Source organism: Somniosus microcephalus, chromosome 10 (assembly GCF_052327205.1).
Source record: "Somniosus microcephalus isolate GS21.2 chromosome 10, FLI_Smic_1.0, whole genome shotgun sequence".
NCBI classification, from domain to species: domain Eukaryota; kingdom Metazoa; phylum Chordata; class Chondrichthyes; order Squaliformes; family Somniosidae; genus Somniosus; species Somniosus microcephalus.
In genome coordinates this window covers 145,536,159-145,559,286 of record NC_140996.1, presented here as the reverse complement: position 1 = coordinate 145,559,286, position 23,128 = coordinate 145,536,159, and the positions used below count along the sequence as shown (strand labels likewise).

The following is a 23,128-nucleotide window of genomic DNA, read 5'->3' as shown; positions in this document are numbered from 1 at the left end:
CTCGGGGACACAGTTTTAGAATAAAGGATCGCCCTTTTAGAACTGAGATGAGGAGGAATTTCTTCTGAGGGTCGTAAATCTGTTGAATTCTCTGCCCCAGAGAGCTGTGGAGGCTGGGTCATTAAATACATTTAAGGTGGAGATAGCCAGATTTTTGCAAGATAAGGGAGTGAAGGGTTATGGGGAGCGGGCGGGAAAGTGGTTTTGAGCCCAAGATCAGCCATGATCTTATTGAATGGCGGAGCAGGCTTGAGGGGCCAAGTGGCCTATTCCTGCTCCTATTTCGTAGGTCCTTATCCACTCTATAAGAACATATTTCCCTTAGTAGAGAGGTCAGTAACCAGCGGGTATAGATTTAAAGTAATTGGTAGAAGGATTAGAGGGGAGTTGAGAACTTTTTTCACCCAGAGGGTGGTGGGGGTCTGGAACTCACTGCCTGAAAGGGTGGTAGAGGCAGAAACCCTCATCATGCCATAACCTACAGGGCTTCGGACCAAGAGCTGAAAAGTGGGATTCGGCTGGATAGCTCTTTTTCGACTGGCACAGACACGATGGGCCGAATGGCCTCCTTCTGTGCCGTAAATTTCTATGATTCTATGTCTGGATCACGCTCTGATGAGGTCTAGAGCTGAGTGGTTCTAGCGGAACCTGAACTGAGTGTTGGTGAGCAGATTATTGGTGAGTAGGTGCCACTTGATGGCACTTCGATGACCCCTTCATCATTTTACTAATATTTACGAGGAAACTGCTAGGGCAATAGTTGGCCAGGTTAGAGTTATCCTATTTTTTAGTGGATAGGCATTTGTTAACACTTCAACTTTATCTCTTGCACTCGCGTGCTGGGCTGCATCATATTTGAGGATGGAGAACCTCACGGAGTCTTCTCCTCCTGTTAGTTGCCTGGATGTCCGTCACCATTCTTGACTGGATGTGGTAGGGCTACAGAGCATTGCTGTGATCCTTTGGTTATGGAAGCACTTTGTTTTGTCTATGCTTTTAGTGTTTTCCATTACAGCCAGTCCTACGGATTAGCTTCACTAGGTTGGTACCTCATAAGGTATGCTTGGTGCTGCTCCTGGCACACCCTTCTGCACCCTGTATTGAACCAGGTTGGATCTTCTGCCTTGATGGTCATCAATGAGTGAGAAATGTGCCGGGCCATGAGATTACAGATTGTGGCGATACACAATTCTGCTGTTGCTGATGGTCCACAGTGCCTCATAGATACCCAGTTTTAGACTGCTAGATATGTCCTTAGTCTGTCCCACTTAGCACGGTGGTGGTGCCACAGTACACAATGTAAGATGCTCCCACAGTGGAGACGAGACTTTTATGAAATAAAGATGCCAGTCTCTACCAGTTTGTGAACTTAAGTCTGTCTAGAACAGAAGTTTTGCTCATCATTTTGAATACTTTACAGTTTAATACAATGCTTGAAATTAAGAGGGAATTTATTTCAAGAAAGTTACTTCTAGGCTTTTCAACTTGGTTTTGTAAATTAAGAAATAAATACAGAAATCGGCTGTGGTACGGCACGTAAATAAAAGTGACTGTATATTGCACCAATAATGCATCTATCTGCTAAGTTATGCTGGTAGCACGTCTGTGTCAGAAAGTTGATGGTTTAAGCCCTACTGAGGACCTCAGCACATAATCCAGGCTGAAAGTTCAGTGCACAGAGAGAGAGTGCTGCATTGTCAGCAGTGTCACCTTTTTTATGAGATGTTAAACTGAGGTCCCGTCTGCCTGCTGAGGTGGACGTTAATTGTTAACGTGGTATTATTTGAATAGGTACTGGGCATTGCCCCAGTGTCCTGGTCATTATTCCTACCTAAACTAATCGCCACCAAAAAAAAATGATCTGGTTATTATTATACCCCTATTGGTAAACATGTTTTATGCAGGCAGATAAGCTCTGCAGGAAATTTTGGTGCAAGTATTACCCAGTTAGTGGGAGGCACTGTTGTTGCATACCACCAAGTAATTGAAACATTAAAGAAATAAAAGACATTATAAAAAGAAATAAAGGACGTGCGAATAGCTAACTGAAAAAATGGCAGAGATGGAAAATGTGGGGTCAGTTATGAAATGAAATTAGATTTGAAAATAAAGTAGAAGGGGCTGCTAAAGTACAGTGGGCCAAACAACTCTAAGAACAACAAGTCAACAGGGAAATGTAGACAAGGGCAAAAGTGAAAAAGTACTTTCTTTAAAGTCTTCACTTCAACAAGATGTTGGTCTCATTAACATGATCACAATAAGTTAAGTAACCCAATTTAGTTCCTTCCAAAGTATTTCTCTTTTTCCTTTTCCTATCTAGTGACAATTCATACACATATCTAAATTTTTCACTTACATAAATTATCATCTGATAATTGTCAGCTTTCTAATGAATATCAAGTCTAACTGAAAAGTGTATTTGTATTTCAGTATTTATTTGCACCTGTCCACTACCTTAGCAGTGATGAGTTGCAGGTATTTGATCTGTCAAAGATGGCCATAAACAAGGCCGGTAGTATCCATGATTTCGTGGCCATTGGGAACTGCTGCAGATGGGAATTTTTGTCTTGCTGCTATTTCTGGCATTCTAAAAAATGGAAAGAACAGCTGGTAGGGGGAAAAGTACTGTGCTGCAGGTCAATACATTTTCAACTTGCCAGTGGAATATGGAGCAGAGGCCTTTTACATCTGGACAATATTGTACAGTTATATGAACAATATTATACAGTTAATAGGGTAAATTCAACGATCCTACCCGAGTCCCCTTCTCTGCTGTTCATTGTTCCCAGTGTCTGCTCCTGCTATGCTGTTCTCCTCGGGTACTGTAAATTTATAGTTCAAGTGCCTCTCTCTAAGCTTATGTTTTTTTTTTAATCTAAGAAGGACCTGTTGTGCATTTCCAGTATTTTCTGTTTTTATTGCTCTTTATGTAGACTTGGTCTATCCCATGGACCCAAATATGTGACGCTCATTTTGCTGAGAGAGTGCATTGTTGTTGCCTAATGAAGGGTAGAAATGATTTCTGGTGCTTTCTTCTAGAAAGAGTATCACCAACAACCAAGACAATGTCAAATACAAGGAGAAAGGAAACCAGACTGACAATGGAATAAATGGATGGGACAAAAACAATGAAGATTCTGAGCTAAAGGAGTTGGAGCATGCTTTTCCTAATCTAAATCACAATGGAATTCATAGCTGTAGAGACCACTTTTCTCTTTATAACAGGAATGAGCCCAATTCTTATAGTGCCTTAAAAACACAGGATTATTTAAAACATTGCGGTGAAACTTTGTGGGAAAAGGAACTTGGAACTCCTGAAATGCTGGAAGAAGAAAATGATGACTGTGAAACAGATTTCAAAAACTGTGAGAAGCAGTGGGCAGAAGGCAGAACTTTGATGCCTGACCGCACAAGGACTGCTACAACATCTTCATTAAATGAATGCTTTAAAATAAATGGGGCAAACCACACTGCAGTTCAAGGGACTCCAAGCATGAAAAGCATTTCAGAGCCTTCATCCAATAAGGCATCTTCCCACTGGTCTTCAAAACCTGCAGACCCAAGTTTTATATCTGAGTTTTATGCCCATTCAAGACTGCATCACATAGCAACATGGAAGTGTGAGTTTACAGAATATGTGAACAGACTTCAAAGACAAAGTAATGGTGTTTATCCAGGCAGAGAAAAACTGAAAAGGGTTACTATGGGAAAGTTTCAAAGAAATTCTATTGATACCAACCGTTTGGGTAAGATTCTACTCACTCGTTTCAAAAGCAGTAACACCACACTGCTCTGTATCTAACTACACAGCCATCTTAGAAAATCATAGAGTAGAATCATAGAATGGTTACTGCACAGAAGGAGGCCATTCAGCCTGTTGAGCCCATGCCAGCTCTCTGCAAGAGCACTTCAGCTAGTTCCACTCCCCCGCCCTTTCCCCGTAGCCCTGCAAATATTTTTCCTTCAGGTACTTATCCAATTCCCTTTTGAAATGCACACATTTTATATGAACAATATTGTACAGTTAATAGGGTAAATTCAACGATCCTATGCTCGAAGGCAGAATGGGCCAGAGAATCATCCGTATCCCTGGCTCATACTATCTTCAAGCAAGGCTCCTCATTGGAGCATCGGGCCACTGAATTTACTGTTTTGTGCCATAGACATTGTTCCTCGTATACTTAAATTTCACTTTTTTAAGGAATGTGGTGGTAGTTTCAATGGAAGAATTACAAGTTCTTCATCCATTTCATCAATGAGCTTTTAATAATGCACTCATTCATTGAAGCTAAGGATGTATCCTTCCTCCATTGCTGGAAGGTCCCATTTAAAGTCTTAGGCTTAGAACTTCAGGCGTGCTCATTTTTGGGCTTACGGAGTGCGCAGAGTACGATCCCTGCACCAGAATGGTGAGGCTCAAGGCGCTCCTGAAATTGGGCCTCGTTCCCATGAAGCAGGCGAGCTGTGAGGAGTAAGAGGCAGCTTGCCCGACGAAGCATTGCTGAAGATTGGGCCGGTGACGCTAGCAGTGACTTTCAGGTGAAGGGGGGGGGGGGGGGGGGCGACTGGGTGGGGCGAAAGAGATCAGTAGCTAAGTTGAGGTTGTTGGTTGGTGGGGGGTGGCGGTGGAGAGAATCAGTAGCCGGGTAGGGTTGAGATTGGTGGCGAGGGGCAGGGCCAGAGCGGCGGTAGCCTGCGTTAGTTTAATGTGGTGTTGGGAGGAGCACTCCTCCTGTCTCCACATTCAGGTAAGTATAGTTTTAAAATTTGCCTTGTTGGTTGCGGCCTAACGGCCAGTCCCTTTAAGGACCGCCTATTAGGCCGTGTGTAGGCCTGATTTTCCTGAGTGCAGCTGATGCTTTCGCCAGCTGCCTTAGGGCAAACCAATCTTGCAGTGGGGGCCTCAAACAGCTGGTATGCCCCTTATTTACCTAAAAGAAAGAAAGACTTGCATTTATATAGCGCCTTTAACAACCACTGGATGTCCCAAAGCACTTTACAGCCAATGAAGTACTTTTTGAAGTATAGTCACTGTTATAATGTAGGAAACGCGACAGCCAATTTGCGCACAGCAAGCTCCCACAAACAGCAATGTGATAGTGACCTAATAATCTGTTTTAGTAATGTTGATTGAGGGATAATATTGGCCAGGACACCGGGGTTAACTCCTGCTCTTCAAAATAGTGCCATAGGCTCTTTTGCGTCCACCTGAGAGAGCACACACGGCCTCAGTTTAACATCTCATCCAAAAGACTGCACCTAGAATCATTGAATGGTTACAGCACAGAAGGAGGCCATTCGGCTCATCGAGCCTGTGCGGCTCTCTGCAAGAGCACTTCAGCTAGTCCCACTCCCTCGCCTTTTCCCCTGTAGCCCTGCAAATTTTTATTCCTTCAGGTACTTATCCAATTCCCTTTTGAAAGCCACAATTGAATCTGCCTCCACCACCCTTTCAGGCAGTGAATTCCAGATCCTAACCACTCGCTATGTAAAAAAGTTTTTCCTTCTTTGGTTCTTCTGCCAATCACCTTAAATCTGTGTCCTCTGATTCTCGACCCTTCTGCCAATGGGAACAGTTTTTCTCTATCTACTCTGTCTAGACCCCTCATGATTTTGAACACCTCTATCAAATCTCTCAACCTTCTCTGCTCTAGTAGAGCAACCCCAGCTTCTCCAGTCTATCCACGTAACTGAAGTCCCTCATCCCTGGAATCATTCTCGTAAATCTTTTCTGCACCCTCTCTAAGGCCTTCACATTCTTCCTAAAGTACAGTGCCCAGAATTGGACACAATACTCCAGTTGAGGCCGAACCAGTGTTTTATAAAGGTTCATCATAACTTCCTTACTTTTGTACGCTATGCCTCTGTTTATGAAGCCCAGGATCCTGTATGTTTTTTTAACCCCTTTCTCAACCTGCCCTGCCACCATCAACGATTGGTGCAGCCCCAGGTCTCTCTGTTCCTGCACCTCCTTTAGAATTGTACCCTTTAGTTTATATTTCCTCTCCTCGTTCTTCCTACCAAAATGTATCACTTCGCACTTTTCTGCGTTAAATATCATCTGCCACGTGTCCGCCCATTCCCACCAGCCTGTCTATGTCTTCTTGAAGTCTATCACTATCCTCCTCACTGTTCACTATACTTGCAAGTTTTGTGTCATCTGCAAATTTTGAAATTGTGCCCTGTACACCCAAGTCTAAGTCATTAATATATATCAAGAAAAGCAGTGGTCCTAGTACTGACCCCTGGGGAACACCACTGTATACCTTCCTCCAGTCCAAAAAACAACCATTTAGCATTACCCTGTTTCCTGTCATTTAGCCAATTTCGTATCCATGCTACCACTGTCCCTTTTATTCCATGGGCTTCAACTTTGCTGGGAAGCCTATTATGTGGTACTTTATCAGGCGCCTTTTGGAAGCCCATGTACACCACATCAACTGCATTACCCTCATCAACCCTCTGTTACCTCATCAAAAAACTCAATCAAGTTAGTCAAACACAATTTGCCTTTAACAAATCCGTGCTGGCTTTCCTTAATTAATCCATACTTGTCCAAGTGACTTAATTTTGTCCCGGATTATTGGCCCTGAAATTAGGATCGGGGGCTTGCCGCGCGTGCAAGCCCCCGATGTGCACTCACCCTGCGCGCCGACATCTGAAGCCCGGGCCTGCTCGCATTTCCTGTCACTGGCCCGGTTCAGATGTCGGCGCGATGTGCTTACCTGATCCAGCGGCATAGTTAGTGCGATGTGCCGGCTGGGATCAGGTGAGCACTGTGCAGCCAATCAGGGGAGGGGAAACTCATTCATGAGTTTGACAGTAAGAGCTGTCAAACTCATGAAAAGTATGGGCTGCCAAAACACTACTTTAACTTTAAATAAAATTTTAAAAAACATCCCACTGATTATATTAACTATAAATAAGTTTTAAAAAATGTTTTAAACAATTAATCAATTTTTTGAAAAAAATAATTTTTTTTAAAATAGGGTCTAAAACTAAACTTACCATCCTGTAAAATCTTTAAAAATAACAAACCTGTGGAAAAAAAAATTCTACATTGTACTAAAAGCCCACTTACCTGAAAAACTAAATACTTACGTCTTGTTTTTCCACGCGTAAAGACCGGAGGCCTTTACACGCGCGCAACTCTGGGGGGGAAAAAAAAAGGAATTTTACTGCGCACGCGCTGCCTGTGCAGTCGCGCGCGTTCTGCCTCTTAACCCCTTGGGTCAGAGGACAGGAAATGCCGGGTTTTCAGCGCATGCGCTGTGCATGCTGAAAACCGACAATTCCTCCGGGCACACGCGTGAGTACCCCGTCCGTACTCACGCGTTGTGCCCGGAATTACTGGGCCATTGTTTCTAAAAGCTTCCCCGCTACCGAGGTTAAACTGACTGTCCTGTAGTTGCTGGGTTTATCCATACACCCTTTTTTGAACAAGGATGTAACATTTGCAATTCTCCAGTCCTCTGGCACCAGCCCCATAGCCAAGGAGGATTGGAAGATTATGGCCAGTACCACCTCCAATTTCCACCATTACTTCCCTCCACATCCTAGGATGCATCCCATCCAGTCCTGGTGACTTATCTACTTTAAGCCTTTCTAGTACCTCCTCCTTATCAATTTTTATCCCATCCAGTATCTCAACTCTTCTCTTCTTCCTGTTAGGCAGTCCCTCGAAACCGAGGATGACTTGCTTCCACATTAAAAATGAGTTTGCAGGTGACTGAGTCCAATGCAGGACCTACAGTCTCTGTCACAGGTGGGGCAGACGGTGGTTGAAGGGGTGGGTGGGGTGCTTGGGTTGACGTGCGCTCCTTGCGCTGTCTGCACTTGGCTTCCGCTTGCTCCCGGCGAAGAGATTCGAGGTGTTCGGCGCCTTCCTGGATGCTTCTCCTCCACTTTGTGCGGTCTTGGGCCAGGGATTCCCAGGTGTCGGTGGGGATGTTACACTTTTTCAAGGAGGCTTTGAGGGTGTCCTTGAAGCGTTTCCTCTGCCCACCTGGGGCTCTCTTGTCGTGCCGGAGCTCCGAGTAGAGCGCTTGTTTTGGAAGTCTCGTATCGGGCATGCAGACAATGTGACCCGTCCATCAGAGCTGATTGAGCATGGTCAAAGCTTTGATGCTAGGGATGTTGGCCTGACATGGATTTGCAGGATCTTGCCGAGGCAGCATTGGTGGTACCTCTCCAGTGCTTTGAGGTACCTGCTGTATATGGTCCATGTATCTCAACTACCTCTTCTTTCACTGACTTTGGCAGTATCCTCTTCCTTTGTAAAGACAGATGGAAAGTACTCATTTATTGCCTCAGCCATGCCCTATGCCTCTATGCGTAGGTCTCCATTTTGGTTCCTAATCTGCCCCACCCTTCCTCTTGCTACCTGTTTACTATTTATGTGCCTATAGAAGACTTTTGGATTCCCTTTTATGTTGGCTGCCAATCTATTCTCATACTCTCTCTTTTCCCCTCTTATTTCCTTTTTCACTTCTCCTCTGAACTTTCTATATTCAGCCTGGTTTTCACTTGTATTCTCAACCTGACATTTGCCATACGCCCCCTTTTTCTGCTTCCTCTTACTCTCTATCTCTTTCGTCATCCAGGGAGTTATAGCTTTGGTTGCCCTACCTTTCCCCCTTGTGGGAATGTACCTCGACTGTACCTGAACCATCTCTTTAAAGGCAGCCCATTGTTCGATTACAATTTTGCCTGCCAATCTTTGATTCCAATTTACCCGGGCCAGCTCCGTTCTCAACCCACTGAAATTGGCTTTCCTCCAATTAAGTATTTTTACTCTAAATTGCTCCCTGTCCTTTTCCATAGCTAGTCTAAACCTTATGATACTGTGATCACTGTTCCCTAAATATTCCTCTACTGACACTTGCTCTACTTGACCCAGAACCAAATCCAGCAATGCCTCCTTTGTCATTGGGCCGGAAACGTACTGATTAAGAAAGTTCTCTTGAACACACTTCAGAAATTCTTCCCCCTCTCTGCCCTTTACACTATTACTATCCCAGTCTATATAATAGGATAGTTCAAGTCCCCCATTATCACTACTCTATAGTTCTTGCACCTCTCTGTAATTTCCCTGAAAATTTGCTCCTCTATATCCTTCCCACTAGTTGGCGGACTATAGAATACACCTTGTAATGTAATGGCACCTCTATTGTTTCTCAACTCCAACCAAATAGATTCTGTCATTGACCCCCAGGACATACTCTCTCTCCAGCACTGTAATATTCTCCTTTCTTTCCTGAACGCCTTATATCCAGGAATATTTAGTGGCCAATCCTGCCCTTTTTTGAGCCAGGTCTCCGTTATCGCCACGGCATCATGTTCCCATGTGTCTATTTGCGCCTGCAGCTCACCAACCTTATTTACCACATTTCATGCATTCACACACATGCACTGTAAACCTATCTTAAACCTTCTTGTATTCTCTCTCAGTCTGACCCCACCTAATACCATACTATTTCTTACTTTAGTGCTGTCTGTCTCTCCCGATCCTTTGTGCACCTTGAGTCTCCTTTCTAATGCTACATCCTGGTGCCCATCCCCCTGCCAAATTACTTTAAACCCTCCCCAACAGCACTAGCAACCTTCCCCCCACCTGCGAGGGCATTGGTCCCAGCTTTGTTGCGGTGTAACCCATCCGGCTTGTACAGGTCTCACCTCCCCCAGAACCGGCCCCAATGTCCCAAGAACCTAAAGCCATCTCTCCAGCCATGCATTTATCTGCTGTATTTTCGTATTTCTATACTCACTAGCTCGTGGCACCGGGAGTAATCTGGAGATTGCTACCTTTGAGGGCCTGCTTTTTAATCTCTTTCCTAGCTCCCTAAAATCTGCCTGCAGGACCTCATCCCTCTTTCTACCTATGTCGTTGATACCGATATGGACCATGACATCTGGCTGTTCACCCTCCCCCCTCGGAATGTTCTGCAGCTGCTCAGTGACCTCCTTGACCCTGGCACCAGGGAGGCAACATACCATCCTGGAATCACGTCTACAGCCGCAGAAACACCTGTCTGTTTCCCTAACTATTGAATTTCCTATCACTATTGCTTTCCCAATCTTCCTCCTCCCCCCGAGCCACCCGTGGTGCCCTGGACTTGGCTCTGGCTGTACTCCCCAGAGGAGCCATCGCCCTTACCAGTATTCGGAACAGAATACTGTTTGGAGAGCGAGATGCACTTGGGACTCCTGCACTACCTGCCTGGTCCTCCTTGTCTGTTTGACGGTCACCCATTCCCTCTCTGCCTGCACACTCTTGTGCTGCAGGGTGACCACCTCCTGAAATGTGCTATCCTCCGACAGTGCAGCATTCCCTTAGTACTGCACTGGAGTGTCAACCTAGATTTTTGTGCTCAAGTGTCTGGAGTGAGACTTGAACCCACAGCCTTCTGACTCAGAGGCAAGGGTGCTATCAACTGACCAACAGCTGGTGGCTAATGCCGGTTTCCAGTATGGGCCACTGCATGCCTATTTTTGACCTTTACCAATATGGCAGGTAGTGCACTTCCTACTCATGATGACAGTGCCCTACTGCCTGCCATATTGAAGGATTAGGAGGCTGTTTAGTGTCCGAATGCTTGCTCCATGTTCAGTGTTTTCTCTTGCAGGCATTGCGAATGCTGTGGATCCACCCAGACGACAGAACTGTATTATGCACATCGATATGGACTGCTTCTTTGTATCAGTGGGCATTCGTGATCATCCAGAACTGAAGGGTTTGTAAATGTCAAACTATTATCAGTTCAACTGATGAGATACAATTTGTGTTGTGAATTTAAACTGAGCGTCAGGGCATAATCTCATTGGGGGATTGTGTGGAGCTTCAAGAGCATACAAATTTGTTGCATTGTAGACTAGAGAAAATAAACTTTGCATAATAGCGCCTTGACTATCCACTGTTCTTGACCAGTGGTAGCCATTGGCCTCCAGCTGTAACACCTTAATAGCTCAGTCTTGGTTGAAACATTTCTGTTTGTGGTAAGTCTCTCAAGTTATACAAAAAAATCAATCCACACCATCTATGCTACAGAGAATTTTTCAACCTTTCCCCTTGCAGCCTACACTGACACTTTCATGACGATAGAGAACACTAGATTTGAAGGTTTTAGAATGTACTAGTTAATGTCCCAGCCATAGGGCAAGAATAGGGTTGGGATGAGGTGTTTGGACAGAATGATTTGGTCAGAAGTGAATGTGGCTAGTTCCAGAGAGGAGGGTGCAGGCTGGAATGGAGGCTTAAGCAGAGGCCAAGTTCCAGGCTGCAGTAGGTGCAGCAGTTCTGTTGGGGAGGGTTCAGGATAAGGCTGAGACTGGACCCTGGATCGATGTCGGGCTGAATGTGAGGGTGGTTTTTGAGCTGGGAGTTGAGAGTCCAGCTAGGAGCCAGCACTAAGTGTGGGATCAAAGACAGCCCCTAAATGACAGTAATGGCATTGGCAGTGACTAATGAACCAATGGAAAGAGGTTACATAAACCAGTGTTAGTAGACTTAATAGTCATATGCTTGCCAGAGATTAATCAGATCATATTTTTAAAAAATGCGGTTTTGGGTTTTGAGAGGGCTTTTAAAGGAAGGCAGGGAGATAGGCAGAGGAGTTTGGGGATTGAGTTCCAAAGAGTAGGCCTGAGATAATGGAAGACTCTGATAGCAATAGTCGAGTGGAGGGAGGAGGATGATGCACTGGTAGCTAGTCAGAGGAGTGGAGAAAGTAGAAGTTGGGTGAGTTGGGACTGTGGAGGGATTTGTAGATGAAGTGAATTTTAAATCTAATGTGCTGGAGGTCAGGGAGTAAGTGTAGATCGGTGAGGAAAGAGCGATGGGTGAGCAGAGCTCAGTGGGGGATAGTATGGGACAGGATATGATGGCAAAGTTTTCAATGGTTTACAGTTCATAGAAGCTGAAGGGCAGCAAGGGGGACATTAGAGAAATAGAGTCTCGCGATGACAAAGGTATTTTTGCAGCAGTGGAAGTGGGGTGAGAGATGGGAATTGTGAAGATGAAAGTTAAGCAGCCTTGGTGATGGATAGGCTATGGGTTTTGAAGATCATTTGAGCAAAGGAAGATCATGGCTCATCCAGAAGAGACTCAAGCCTGGGACAGTGACAGAAGAGGTTGGCTGGAGAATCAGATTGGGTGGGCTGGCAGACAGGGAAGGGCATTTCCTGAAAGGAAAAAACAAACCTGGGTAGTAAAAGGCAGAGATGAGATGGAGGAAGAGAGGGTGAAGCAGGACCAGGACGTGACTGAGAAAGAGCCAGAAGGTAGTAGCTAATAAATGGACAAGAAAAATCTTAAATTATGTGGACAGAAGGCTAGGCATACCAAGGAAGTCTTTGGTGTAAGGGCTTGATGAGCACAGGTAACCAGCCCAAGTGGTTGGTACGGAATCAGTGACAAATGTCGGCGAAGTAGAGAATCTGAGAGGGAGGTCAGAAAAGATCAGAGTTAGCAGAAGACCATAGTTTGAGAACTGAGAAATTCAGTGTTTGCGTGGAAGGTTGCAGAAAGCCTGAGTCTGTGAGGAAGGTCAGCAACAAGGAGGTTGGAGAGGACTGTGAGGAGGGAAAAGAAAGACTTGCATTATATAACGCCCCTCAGGGCGTCCCATAACGCCACACAGCCAATGAAGTACTTTTGAAATTTAGTCACTCTTGTAATGTAGAAAAGAGGATGGAGAAACTGCAGACAGCTGGGCAATTGAGTGTGACATCTACAATAGAACCTGAGCAAAAAGCTGCTGAGTGAAGATTGAAACAGCAGTGGGTCAATAACCAATTTAGAGCTGCACAACGGAGGTGGAGAAAATTTAGACAGCAGAGATAACCTGGTTAGCTGCCTTGGAGCCTTAACAATGATGGATTACAGGAGTGCTGGGAGGAGGCTTGCTGGGTCAAGTTGGGCACAGTAAGCGCTGATTCAGCCTGTAGATTTTGCACATGGGGTTGACAGGTCAGGTTTTTATACAAGGCTCATGGTATAGTATTATGATGGCCCAGTTGACTGGGCAACTTGTTTGTTTCATACCCAAGAATGTTGGATTTAAGTATTGGGTTAGGAGGAATGGGAGACACATAGAAGATGTAGAGTGCTGACCCTTTTTGTGAATGCACAGTGGGCTGAGCAATGGTGACTGGAGGAGAATAAAGCAAGTTTCAGAGATGGGAAGGTCGGTGAAATGGGAGCCTCATGGGGGACATCCTAGACAGGTGCTGTCTTCAATGGCTATAAGGCTTCAATGTGCCATGCAAGTGGGATCAATAAATAGAAATTGTACAAAACTACTTTAAAAAAATTTTAAACTGCTTGTGCCGATTAAAAAAAAAACATACAAAAATGTTGAATTTTGATTTTTTTCATTCAACCCGATTGTTCTAGACGTGCATCAGCTAGATCTACAGTAGTTTGTGTGTAAGCCATCTGGGGGAATTTTTATTTGAACAATAGTTAATATAGTAATAGACTCTTGAACTATTTAGAACTTTTTGTTTGGCGGTAAAGTTGCAGGTGATAATATTCATAGTTTACTACGAACAGATGCAGATTGGCAAAATGTATATGAATATTCTCTTCAAGCAGACATACTTGGGACTGCCTGTTCCAAGTAGACCCATTTTATATTAGAAATTCCTGTAATTAACCCTCCTTCTGTTTTTTCCCTTTTATTTCTCATCTGCACCCAAAGGGAAAAAATTGAGCTTCGCTTTATTATGTGAAGTATAGGGGGAAAAAAGTGAGATCAGAATTTTTCCTTTTTTGCCTTCTAGGAAAGCCGGTAGCTGTTACCCACAACAGAGGACAAGGTCGCGTTTCTGTCCGACCAAGTGCTAACCCACAGTTTGAAATGCAGTATTACCAGAAGAAGCTAATAAAAGGCAAGACGGGTAAGGATTTACCATTGTCATGATGTGTATTCATCTTCAGTTACAGCTCTCGGTTTGTGAAAGTACACAGCTCTCGGTTTGTGAAAGTACACAGCTCTCGGTTTGTGAAAGTACACAGCTCTCGGTTTGTGAAAGTACACAGCTCTCGGTTTGTGAAAGTACACAGCTCTCGGTTTGTGAAAGTACACAGCTCTCGGTTTGTGAAAGTACACAGCTCTCGGTTTGTGAAAGTACACAGCTCTCTGAATTTCTAAAGCAAAGTATATTCACAAGTTTTTTTTTAAAGCGCAGAGACAAAAATGCTAATGAATTAAGGATTTAAAGTTGTTTCCTCAAAGACCAAAGACAATAAACAACTCATTAGCCCATTTCTTTAATCAATAAACAGCTCTTACCCATTTGGAGAAATGTTCACGTTTTACCGCCGGGCGTTAGGGGATCTGCTGCCTGTTTTACAACACACCCGATTTTTGTTTTCATTGAAGACAATGAAAATGAAAGTCAGGCAGGGTGTATAATGGGTAGAACATTCACTATCACACGTTTTTTTACCTGCCAATAAAAGTTAAAAAACCACCCCCATTGTGCTGGGGCCAGGCGTTTAACATTGGCACTCTTCTCCAGCTGTGAATATGGAGATAAAAATAGAGATAGAAACACACAGACAATTTTTTAATGGAAATTTTAAGTTTTGAAAGTGTACATAATGATCCTCCCACTGAATAGCTAATTACCACTTTGTCGCTATTGTTCAGACTGATTTCAAGCTGCTGGCTAATTGTAGAGAAAAACTTCTGCATGGAGCCCTGGGAGATAGCGCCTTATAAGTTTCATCTAAAAGTACAGAAATATAAATTACAAAATTCAACTCGGGTAGCCCAGGCTAAAAATACATTATCACAGGAGGTTTTTACTGATTTTGAACAGAACAAATAAATGACTCCATTAGTTTGTTTGATAATATTAATGGGTGGCAGGGGAAGGGGGTTAATGCCAGTGTGATATGCTTATTTATTTGCATAATTTCTTTGGATCCTACATTACTTTATAGGATTTTAATTTTACTGTGGGAGAGAGAAATGGATATAACTAACATCAGATGCACAGTACTAATTTTGCATTTCATTGCTTTCATAGAAGAGAAAAAAGTGCCTGATAAATTAGATGGAAACACCTGGGAGAATCCAAATCCTGCCTGTATGAACGGTATTAACATGGATGTGGCGGCCTTGTCAATGGCAGAAATTGCATCCTGTAGCTATGAAGCTAGGTAAATAAAAGCTGTGTGATTTGCAGGATAATTCATTAAAAAAAAAAGGTATATACTAAAAGGTTTGTGCATTTAATAACTGTTTGTTGCACCTGTTCATTGTTAGAATAGCTACTTTATAAAAGTTACTTCAGTAACTATTGATAGAAATGCCATCTGGCAATGTTAAATCTGGACCTATGGCAGTGGTACCTTGATGTTCCAATGGGATATCATAAAGATCAAAAACACCCGGTTAGATAGACTGTCAATTAAGGGGGGGGGCGGAGGCTGGGCTGCTTCAGGCTCAGTGTACCAGCTGGTCTTTTCCTGTCTGTCATTTATGTATGTTTGTATGATAATCTGTACTAACTTAACCTCCACTTTGACTCTTTGAATTGGAATCTATTGGACTTGGAAAATTGGATATGGGAGTCTGAATATACTCCTCCTTACCAGAATCTTGCATTTAATTTTACCAGTGATATTTTTGTTTATTATAAAATATGCATGTAATTGCTTTTATTGTCATTCCTCGGCAGACAGACTGGTATTAAGAATGGCATGTGTTTTGGACAAGCAAAACAGCTATGCCCTGATCTTCAGGCTGTCAGCTATAACTTCAAAGCCTACAAAGAAGTTGCAACGATTATGTATGAAACACTGGCAAGGTATTATAGTTTGTTCTTGCATATGAAATTAATACAAAATATCCCTTCAAACAGTGAATTAAACATTACATATAATAAAAATTAATCTAATGCACAGTTAAAGCAAGCAAGAATAAATGTGCTCATTTACTACTTCCCTGTGATTAAATTATATTTAGCTACATTTCTATCCAAGTACAGTAGTTCTTTCTAACCCAGATAGCTCATTTTACAGTATTGCACACGCTTGTCAACATGGCTAATGTGGTTACTTGGTCATTTATTTTAGTTGTACACAAAATTGCACCTTCCTACCTGCCTCTAAGCAGAATTTCTAAAGCTTAAAGCGCAATAACATCGGGCAACTAAACCTGAACTTGTACTGTACTCCGTGCAAACTCAAACCATTGTGAGACTAATGTGGAGTGGGTATCACACATGGATTGGTTAATGCAGGTCATGTTTGACAAATGTAGTTTTTGAACACGTGACCAATAGGATAGATAAAGTGAATGCAGTAGATGTAGTGGGTGTAGAATTTCAGAAGCTGTTCGATAAGATGGCTCACGAGGGTTAGAAAAATTCAGGTGTCTGGTATGAGGAAATTAACAAAATAGATAAAGTTGGTTGAGGAACACGAAACAAAGAGTAAATGGATTGGACCGTAGAAACTAGAGTAGGCCATTCAAGCTTGCGAGCCTGCTCTGTCATTCAATTAGATCATGGCTGATCTGTATCTCAACACCATTTACCCCCCTTGATTCGATATCCCTTAATACCCTTACCGAACAAAAATCTATCAGCCTCAGTTTTGAAGTTTTCAATTGACCTAGCCTCAACAGCTTTTTGAGAGTGTTCCAGATTTCCACTACCCTTTGTGTGAAGAAGTGCTTCCTGACCACCTCTGAACGGCCTAGCTCTAATTTTAAGGTTATGTCCCCTTGTTCTGGACTCCCTCACTAGAGGAAATCTTTTCTCTCTATCTACCCTATCAATTCCTTTAATCATCTTAAATACCTCAATTAAATCACCACTTAACCTTCTATTGGAGAATGGTTTGAAGTTGCTTATCCCAGGGGTCAGTGTTGAGTCCACTTTTGTTCTTGTATATAGAAAACAATATGACAGCACAAAAGTAGGGGTTTGACAAATGGCAAGGAATAATGTAAAAGGCTTAAGGAATATGTAGGTAACGGAATGAGCAGGCAAGTGACATGCAATTTAATGTGGGTAAGTGTGAGGTAATATATTTTTGGAGAAAAGGCAAGAAATGGGTGTATACACTTGATGGAAAGATGATGAAGGGTGTGAATGAACAGATACCTACAGGTTCATTTACTTAATTCCCCAAAAGTGTGAATGCAGGTAGGTGAAGCCATAAAAGAGCCTGATAGAAATTGGTTGGTTTATAAATGGGCATAGAGTACAAGATTAATGAAGTAATCATAAATTTGGAGAAAACATTGGTTAGGCCACAGTTAGAGTACTGTGTGCAGTTTTGGGTGCCATATTATAGAAATAACATTAAAGGCATAGGATACATGCAGTGTAAATTCACTAGGATGATGCCAGGGGGGCAAAACTATAGTTAATTGGGAGAAACTTGAGATACTAGGACTATAGGTGTCAGCCTTGGCTCAGTGGTAGTACACTTGCGTCTAAGTCAGAAGGTTGTGGGTTCCAGCCTCACTCCAGGACCTGCGCACCTAATCAAGAGTGACACTCGAGTGCTGCACTGTCGGAGGTGCCGTCTTTCAGAAGCGGTGCAATGAAGGTTCATTAGATTGATCCCTGGGATGAGAGGGCTGTCCTATGAGGAAAGATTGGGCCTATACTCCCTGGAGTTTACAAGAATGAGAGGTGATCTCGTTGAAACATAAGATTCTGAGGGGGATTGACAGGGCAGAAGTTGAGATTGTTTCCCATGGTTGGAGAGTGTAGAACTAGGGGGCATAGTCTCAGGATAAGGGGTCGGCCATTTAAGACTGAGATGAGGAGGAATTTCTTCACTCGACAGGTTGTGAATCTTTGGAATTCTATACCCCAAAGGGCTGTGGATGCTGAGTCGTTGAGTATATTTAAGGTTGAGCTAGATAGATTTTTGGACTCTAGGGGAATCAAAGTATATGGGGATCGGGCTCGAAAGTGGAGTTGAGGTCGAAGATCAGCCATGATATTGAATGGTGGAGCAGGCTCGAAGGGCCCTATGGCCTACTGCTTGCTGCTCCTAATTCTTATGTTCAACACCGCTTAAAAAAAAAAATGTTTAATTGGCCATTTATCTCATTGCTGTTTGTGCGACCTTGTTAGCGCGTTTCCCTACATTACAACAGTAACTACACATCAAAAGTACTTTGTCTGAGGCGCTTTGGGGTGTCCTGAGGTCATGAAAGGCGCTATATAAATGCATGGAAAAGGCTAAAATGAAACTTAATTGAAGTTTTTGAAATTATCAAAGGTTTTGATAGAGCCTATTTCCTCTGGTTGGGGAATTTAAAATAGTCACAGATTGAGCAGAGAAGTTGGGCAAATTTCATTACACAAGTTTTTTGGCATGGATGCTTTGCCACAGAGTGGTTGAGGCAGGCTCTATTGCATCTTTTAAGGAAAAATCAGATAAATATTTGAAACAGAAGATAATACAGGGCTATGGAGGGAGAGTAGGGCAGTGAGATTTAGTTTTGGATTGCTCTAGCAAAGAACCAACACAGACACGATGGGCTGAATGATGTCATCTTGTGCTGTAAACGTCTATGGCTCCAAGCGTTTTAGTGCACTTTGTAGTTTTTTGAACGATATTGCCACTTTTGTTTTGGTGCATTCTCAAAACTGCTTTATATCAATGTGAAAACATCAGTGTAGCTGCAGCCTAGAAGGCACCAATAAATGCACAACTATTATATAATATTTAGAGATTATGGTCCAAATCTGGAACAAAAATTTTAAATGTATTACTAATGTGTACACTAGGAATTCTGCACTGAACCATGAATATTAATATAACTCTGGGGATCCCTGTTAAGTTAAACGGTACCCAGTGTTTTTGCCTCAAATTTTTAATTTTCACCTGGTGCATTCTTCTTGATAAATGCCTTGTTTCACTTGATGGCACAGTTGGTGAACTCACCACTCAGTGTAAGACTGAGCCAGAAAGTCCAGATTTAGTCCACAGTCAGAAGCAGAAGTATGCAAAATCCTTCAGTAGCTACTAGTAGGTTTGAGTTCTCATTTAACGAATGGGAAATGACTGGGAACTTTACTCCCAATAGGAAGATTGAAAGTTCAAATCGCAGGTCTACCTGTTTGTTGCACTCTTACCTTGGTTGAATGATTTTTGCCTTGCTTGGATGGTGCGTCATTTACTATCTTCTAAATAAGGTATTCCAACCTGAGGAAGGGGAAAAAGTGCAGAATCCAACTGGTACAATTTGAATCATCCTGACAGTTGATCACTCATTACAATTTATAAGTTCTTCCCTCTTGGGTGAATAGTTGTTCAAAGACCATCGCTTGTGAGGAAGGAAATTGACGGAAATACACACATTTATAAATTGTAGCTTTAATTGTATTTAAAGTTGGGTAATGGAGAGACCTCAATCCTGACAAAAGCAGTGTTATGGAAATTTCCCCACATTGAAGCTTTAACCTGTGGAGTTGCCAGATTCTCATTCCTTGTACTGTGGTGAAGGTTGACTTTATATATGGCTTGGCTCTTCCTTATTCATAGTTGATTGTGCTCCCCATTCTTGCTGAACTATCTAAAACCATCCCACTGTCGGCCAATCCACCTATATTTGCTTGTGCATTCTCTAGAATCATCTAAATTTGTCCCAGTGTACTATAATGCATTTACTTTTAAGTTTCTGGCTACTTTCTGTTTTTTGGAATAAGTTACAACTGAGAGTCAACTGCCTTACATATTATAGTTTTAAAATTCATAATCATAAATTGCAATGCATATAGATGATCACAGCATAAGTAGATGTTCATTATTTACATTTTTGAAAAGGACTTAACTAGAAAAATACATTTCAAAACTCAGAAGAAGCTTAAATAATGACAAAGAAAATCCAGAAGCAAATAAATTAGAAAAAATTGCAGCAAAAAAGCATTGGAGGAAGTCTGGCATTGGTGTCTTGTGTATGCTAAGAATTTATTCTCTCATCAGTTTCTTCGAGATCTTCGTAATGGATTATTTTTTTCTCAAACTAATATATTTGAATATTGATTATTTTTTAAGTCCTTAATTTACTTTGGAATTCTAGTGTTAAAGTCCTACGAGATCTACAGAACAATATTTATATAGTATAATATAGGGTTTATTTCTAGAGGGATAGTATTGAAAAGAAGAGGATTTATGCTAAACTTTTATCGGACCTTGGTTAGACCATACTTTGAGTACTGTGTACAGTCTGGTTGCCATATTATAAAAAGGATATAGAGGCACTGAGAGACTGTATAAAAAATAAATAAATAAATAAAAGATTTACACGGCAATACCCGAAATGCAAGGTTATACCTTTCAGGAAAGGATGAGTGGGCTGGGTAGATTTTCTCGACGAGAGAAGGCTGAGGGATGACTTAGTAGAGGTCTTTAAAATTATGAAAGGTTTTGATAGAGTAGACACAGAGTGTTTCCATATGTGGGGAAGAGCAAAATTAGAAGCCATCAATATAAGATGGGCACCAAGAAATCAAATAGGGAATTCAGAGAAAACTTCTTTACCCTAGGTATGTCCTGTCCCACCGGCAGGACAGGCCCACCAGAGGTGGCGGTACAGTGCTATATAGTTGGGAGGGAGTGGCCCTGGAAGTCCTCAACATTGACTCTGGACCCCATGAAGTCTCATGGGGTTCAAACATGGGCAAAGAAACCTCCTGCTGATTACCACCTACTGCCCTCCCTCAGCTGATGAATCAGTACTCATCCATGTTGAACACCACTTTGAAGAATGAGGGTAGCAAGGGCACAGAATGTACTCTGGGTGGGGAACTTCAATGTCCATCACCAAGAGTGGCTCGATAGCACCATTACTGACTGAGCCAGCCAAGCTCTGAAGGACATAGCTGCCGGACTGGGCCTGCAGCAGGTGGTGAGAGAACTAACACGAGGGAAAAGCCTACTTGATCTCGTCCTCACCAATCTACCTGTCGCAGATGCATCTGTCCATGACAGTATTGGTAACACTGCCCACCGCACAGTCCTTGTGGAAACGAAGTCCCATCTTCACATTGAGGACACCCTCCATTGTGTTCTGTGGCACTACCACTGCTAAATGGGATAGTTCAGAACAGACCTCTCAGCTCAAAACTGGGCATCCATGAGGTGATGTGGGCCATCAGCAGCAGTAGAATTGTATTCCACCACAATCTGTAACCTCATGGCCCAGCATATCCCTCACTCTACCATTAACATCAAGCCAGGTGATCAACCCTGGTTCAATGAGGAGTGTACAAGAGCATACCAGGAGCAGCACCAGGCATACCTAAAAATGAGGTGCCAACCTGGGGAAGCTGCAACTTCACGGAAGCAGCATGCTGTAGACAGAGCTAAGCAATCCCTCAACCAACGGATCAGATCAAAGCTCTGCAGTCCTGCCACATCTAGTCGTGAATGGTGGTGGACCATTAAACAACTAACGGGAGGAGGAGGCTCCATGAATATCCCCATCTCAATGATGGTGGAACCCAGCACTGGAGTGCAAAAGACAAGGCTGAAGCGCTGCAACCATCTTCAGCTAGAAGTGCCGAGTGGATGATCAATCTCGGCCTCCTCCTGAGGACCCACCATTACAGAAGCCAGTCTTCGGCCAATTCGATTCACTCCACGTGATATCAAGAAACGGCTGAGCGCACTGGATACAGCAAAGGCTGTGGGTCCCAACAACATCCTGGCTGTTGTGCTGAAGACTTCTGCTTCAGAACTAGCCACGCCTCTAGCCAAGCTGTTCCAGTATAGCTGCAACACTGGCGTCTACCTGACAATGTGGAAAACTGCCCAGGTATGTCCTGTCCACAAGAAGCAGGACAAATCCAATCTGGCCAATTACCGCCACATCAGTCTACTCTCAATCATTAGCAAAGTGATGGAAGTTGTTGTCAACAGTGCTATCAAGTGGCACTTACTCGCCATAACCTGCTCATCGATGCTCAGTTTGGGTTCCGCCAGGACCACTTGGCTTCAGACCTCATTACGCCTTGGTCCAAACATGGACAAAAGCGCTGAATTCCAGAGGTCAGGTGAGAGTGACTGCCTTTGACATCAAGGCAGCATTTGACTGAGTGTGGCATCAAGGAGCCCTAGTAAAATTGAAGTCCATGGGAATCGGGAAGAATTCTCCACTGGTTGGAGTCATACCTAGCACAAAGGAAGATGGTTGTGGTGGCTGGAGGTCAATCATCTCAGCCCCAGGACATCGCTGCAGAAGTTCCTCAGGGCAGTGTCCTAAGCACAACCATCTTCAGCTGCTTCATCAAAGGCCTTCCCACCATCATAAGGTCAGAAGTGGGGATGTTCGCTGATGATTGCAGAGTGTTCAGTTCCATTCACAACTCCTCAGATAATGAAGCAGTCTATGCCTGCATCTAGCAAGACCTGGATGACATTCAGGCTTGGGCTGATAAGTGGCAAGTAACATTTTGCGCCAGACAATGACCATCTCCAACAAGAGAGCATCGAACCATCGCCCTTTGACATTCAACAGCATTACCATCACTGAATCCCCCAACATCAACATCCTTTGGGTCACTATTGACCAGAAAATTAATTGGACCAGCCACGTAAATACTGTGGCCACTAGAGCTGGTCAGAGGCTGGGTATTCTGCGGTGAGTGTCTCACCTGCCTCTCCAAAGCCTTCCCACCATCTACAAGGCACAAGTCAGGAGTGTGATAGAATAGTCTCCACTTGCCTGGATGAGTGCAGCTCCAACAACACTCAAGAAGCTTGACACCATCCAAGACAAAGCAGCCCGCTTGATTGGCACTCCATCACCTTAAACATTCAGTCCCTCCACCACCGGCGCACCGTGGCTGCAGTGTGTACCATCTACAAGATGCACTGCAGCAACTCGCCAAGGCTTCTTCGACAGCACCTCCCAAACCCACGACCTCTACCACCTAGAAGGACAAGGGCAGCAGGCGCATGGGAACACCATCACCTCCAAGTTTCCCTCGAAGTCTCACACCATCCTGACTTGGAAATATACCACTGTTCCTTCATCGACGCTGGGTCAAAATCCTGGAACTCCCTCCCTAACAGCACTATGGGAGTACCTTCACCACGCGGACTGCAGCGGTTCAAGAAGATGGCTCACCACCACCTTCTCGA

At 43.4% G+C, this 23,128-nt stretch overlaps 1 protein-coding gene across 6 annotated transcripts in view; it reads left to right on the top strand.

Moving 5' to 3' along the window:
* rev1 (REV1 DNA directed polymerase) overlaps positions 1–23,128 on the top strand; it is a 151,409-nt gene that overhangs the window by 57,607 nt on the left and 70,674 nt on the right. For 5 of the 6 annotated variants that reach the window (XR_015079734.1, XR_015079735.1, XR_015079733.1 and 2 more), the window contains exons 6-10: positions 3,040–3,746; positions 10,626–10,733; positions 13,783–13,899; positions 15,037–15,169; positions 15,691–15,819. Coding sequence is in view for 3 of the 6 variants with exons in the window: in XM_085998919.1 (XP_085855045.1) it covers positions 3,040–3,746; positions 10,626–10,733; positions 13,783–13,899; positions 15,037–15,169; positions 15,691–15,819 (1,194 nt within the window). In the remaining 3 variants the exon portion in view is untranslated. The remainder of the gene's footprint in view (positions 1–3,039; positions 3,747–10,625; positions 10,734–13,782; positions 13,900–15,036; positions 15,170–15,690; positions 15,820–23,128) is intronic. The other variant, XM_085998920.1, reaches the window with a different exon arrangement.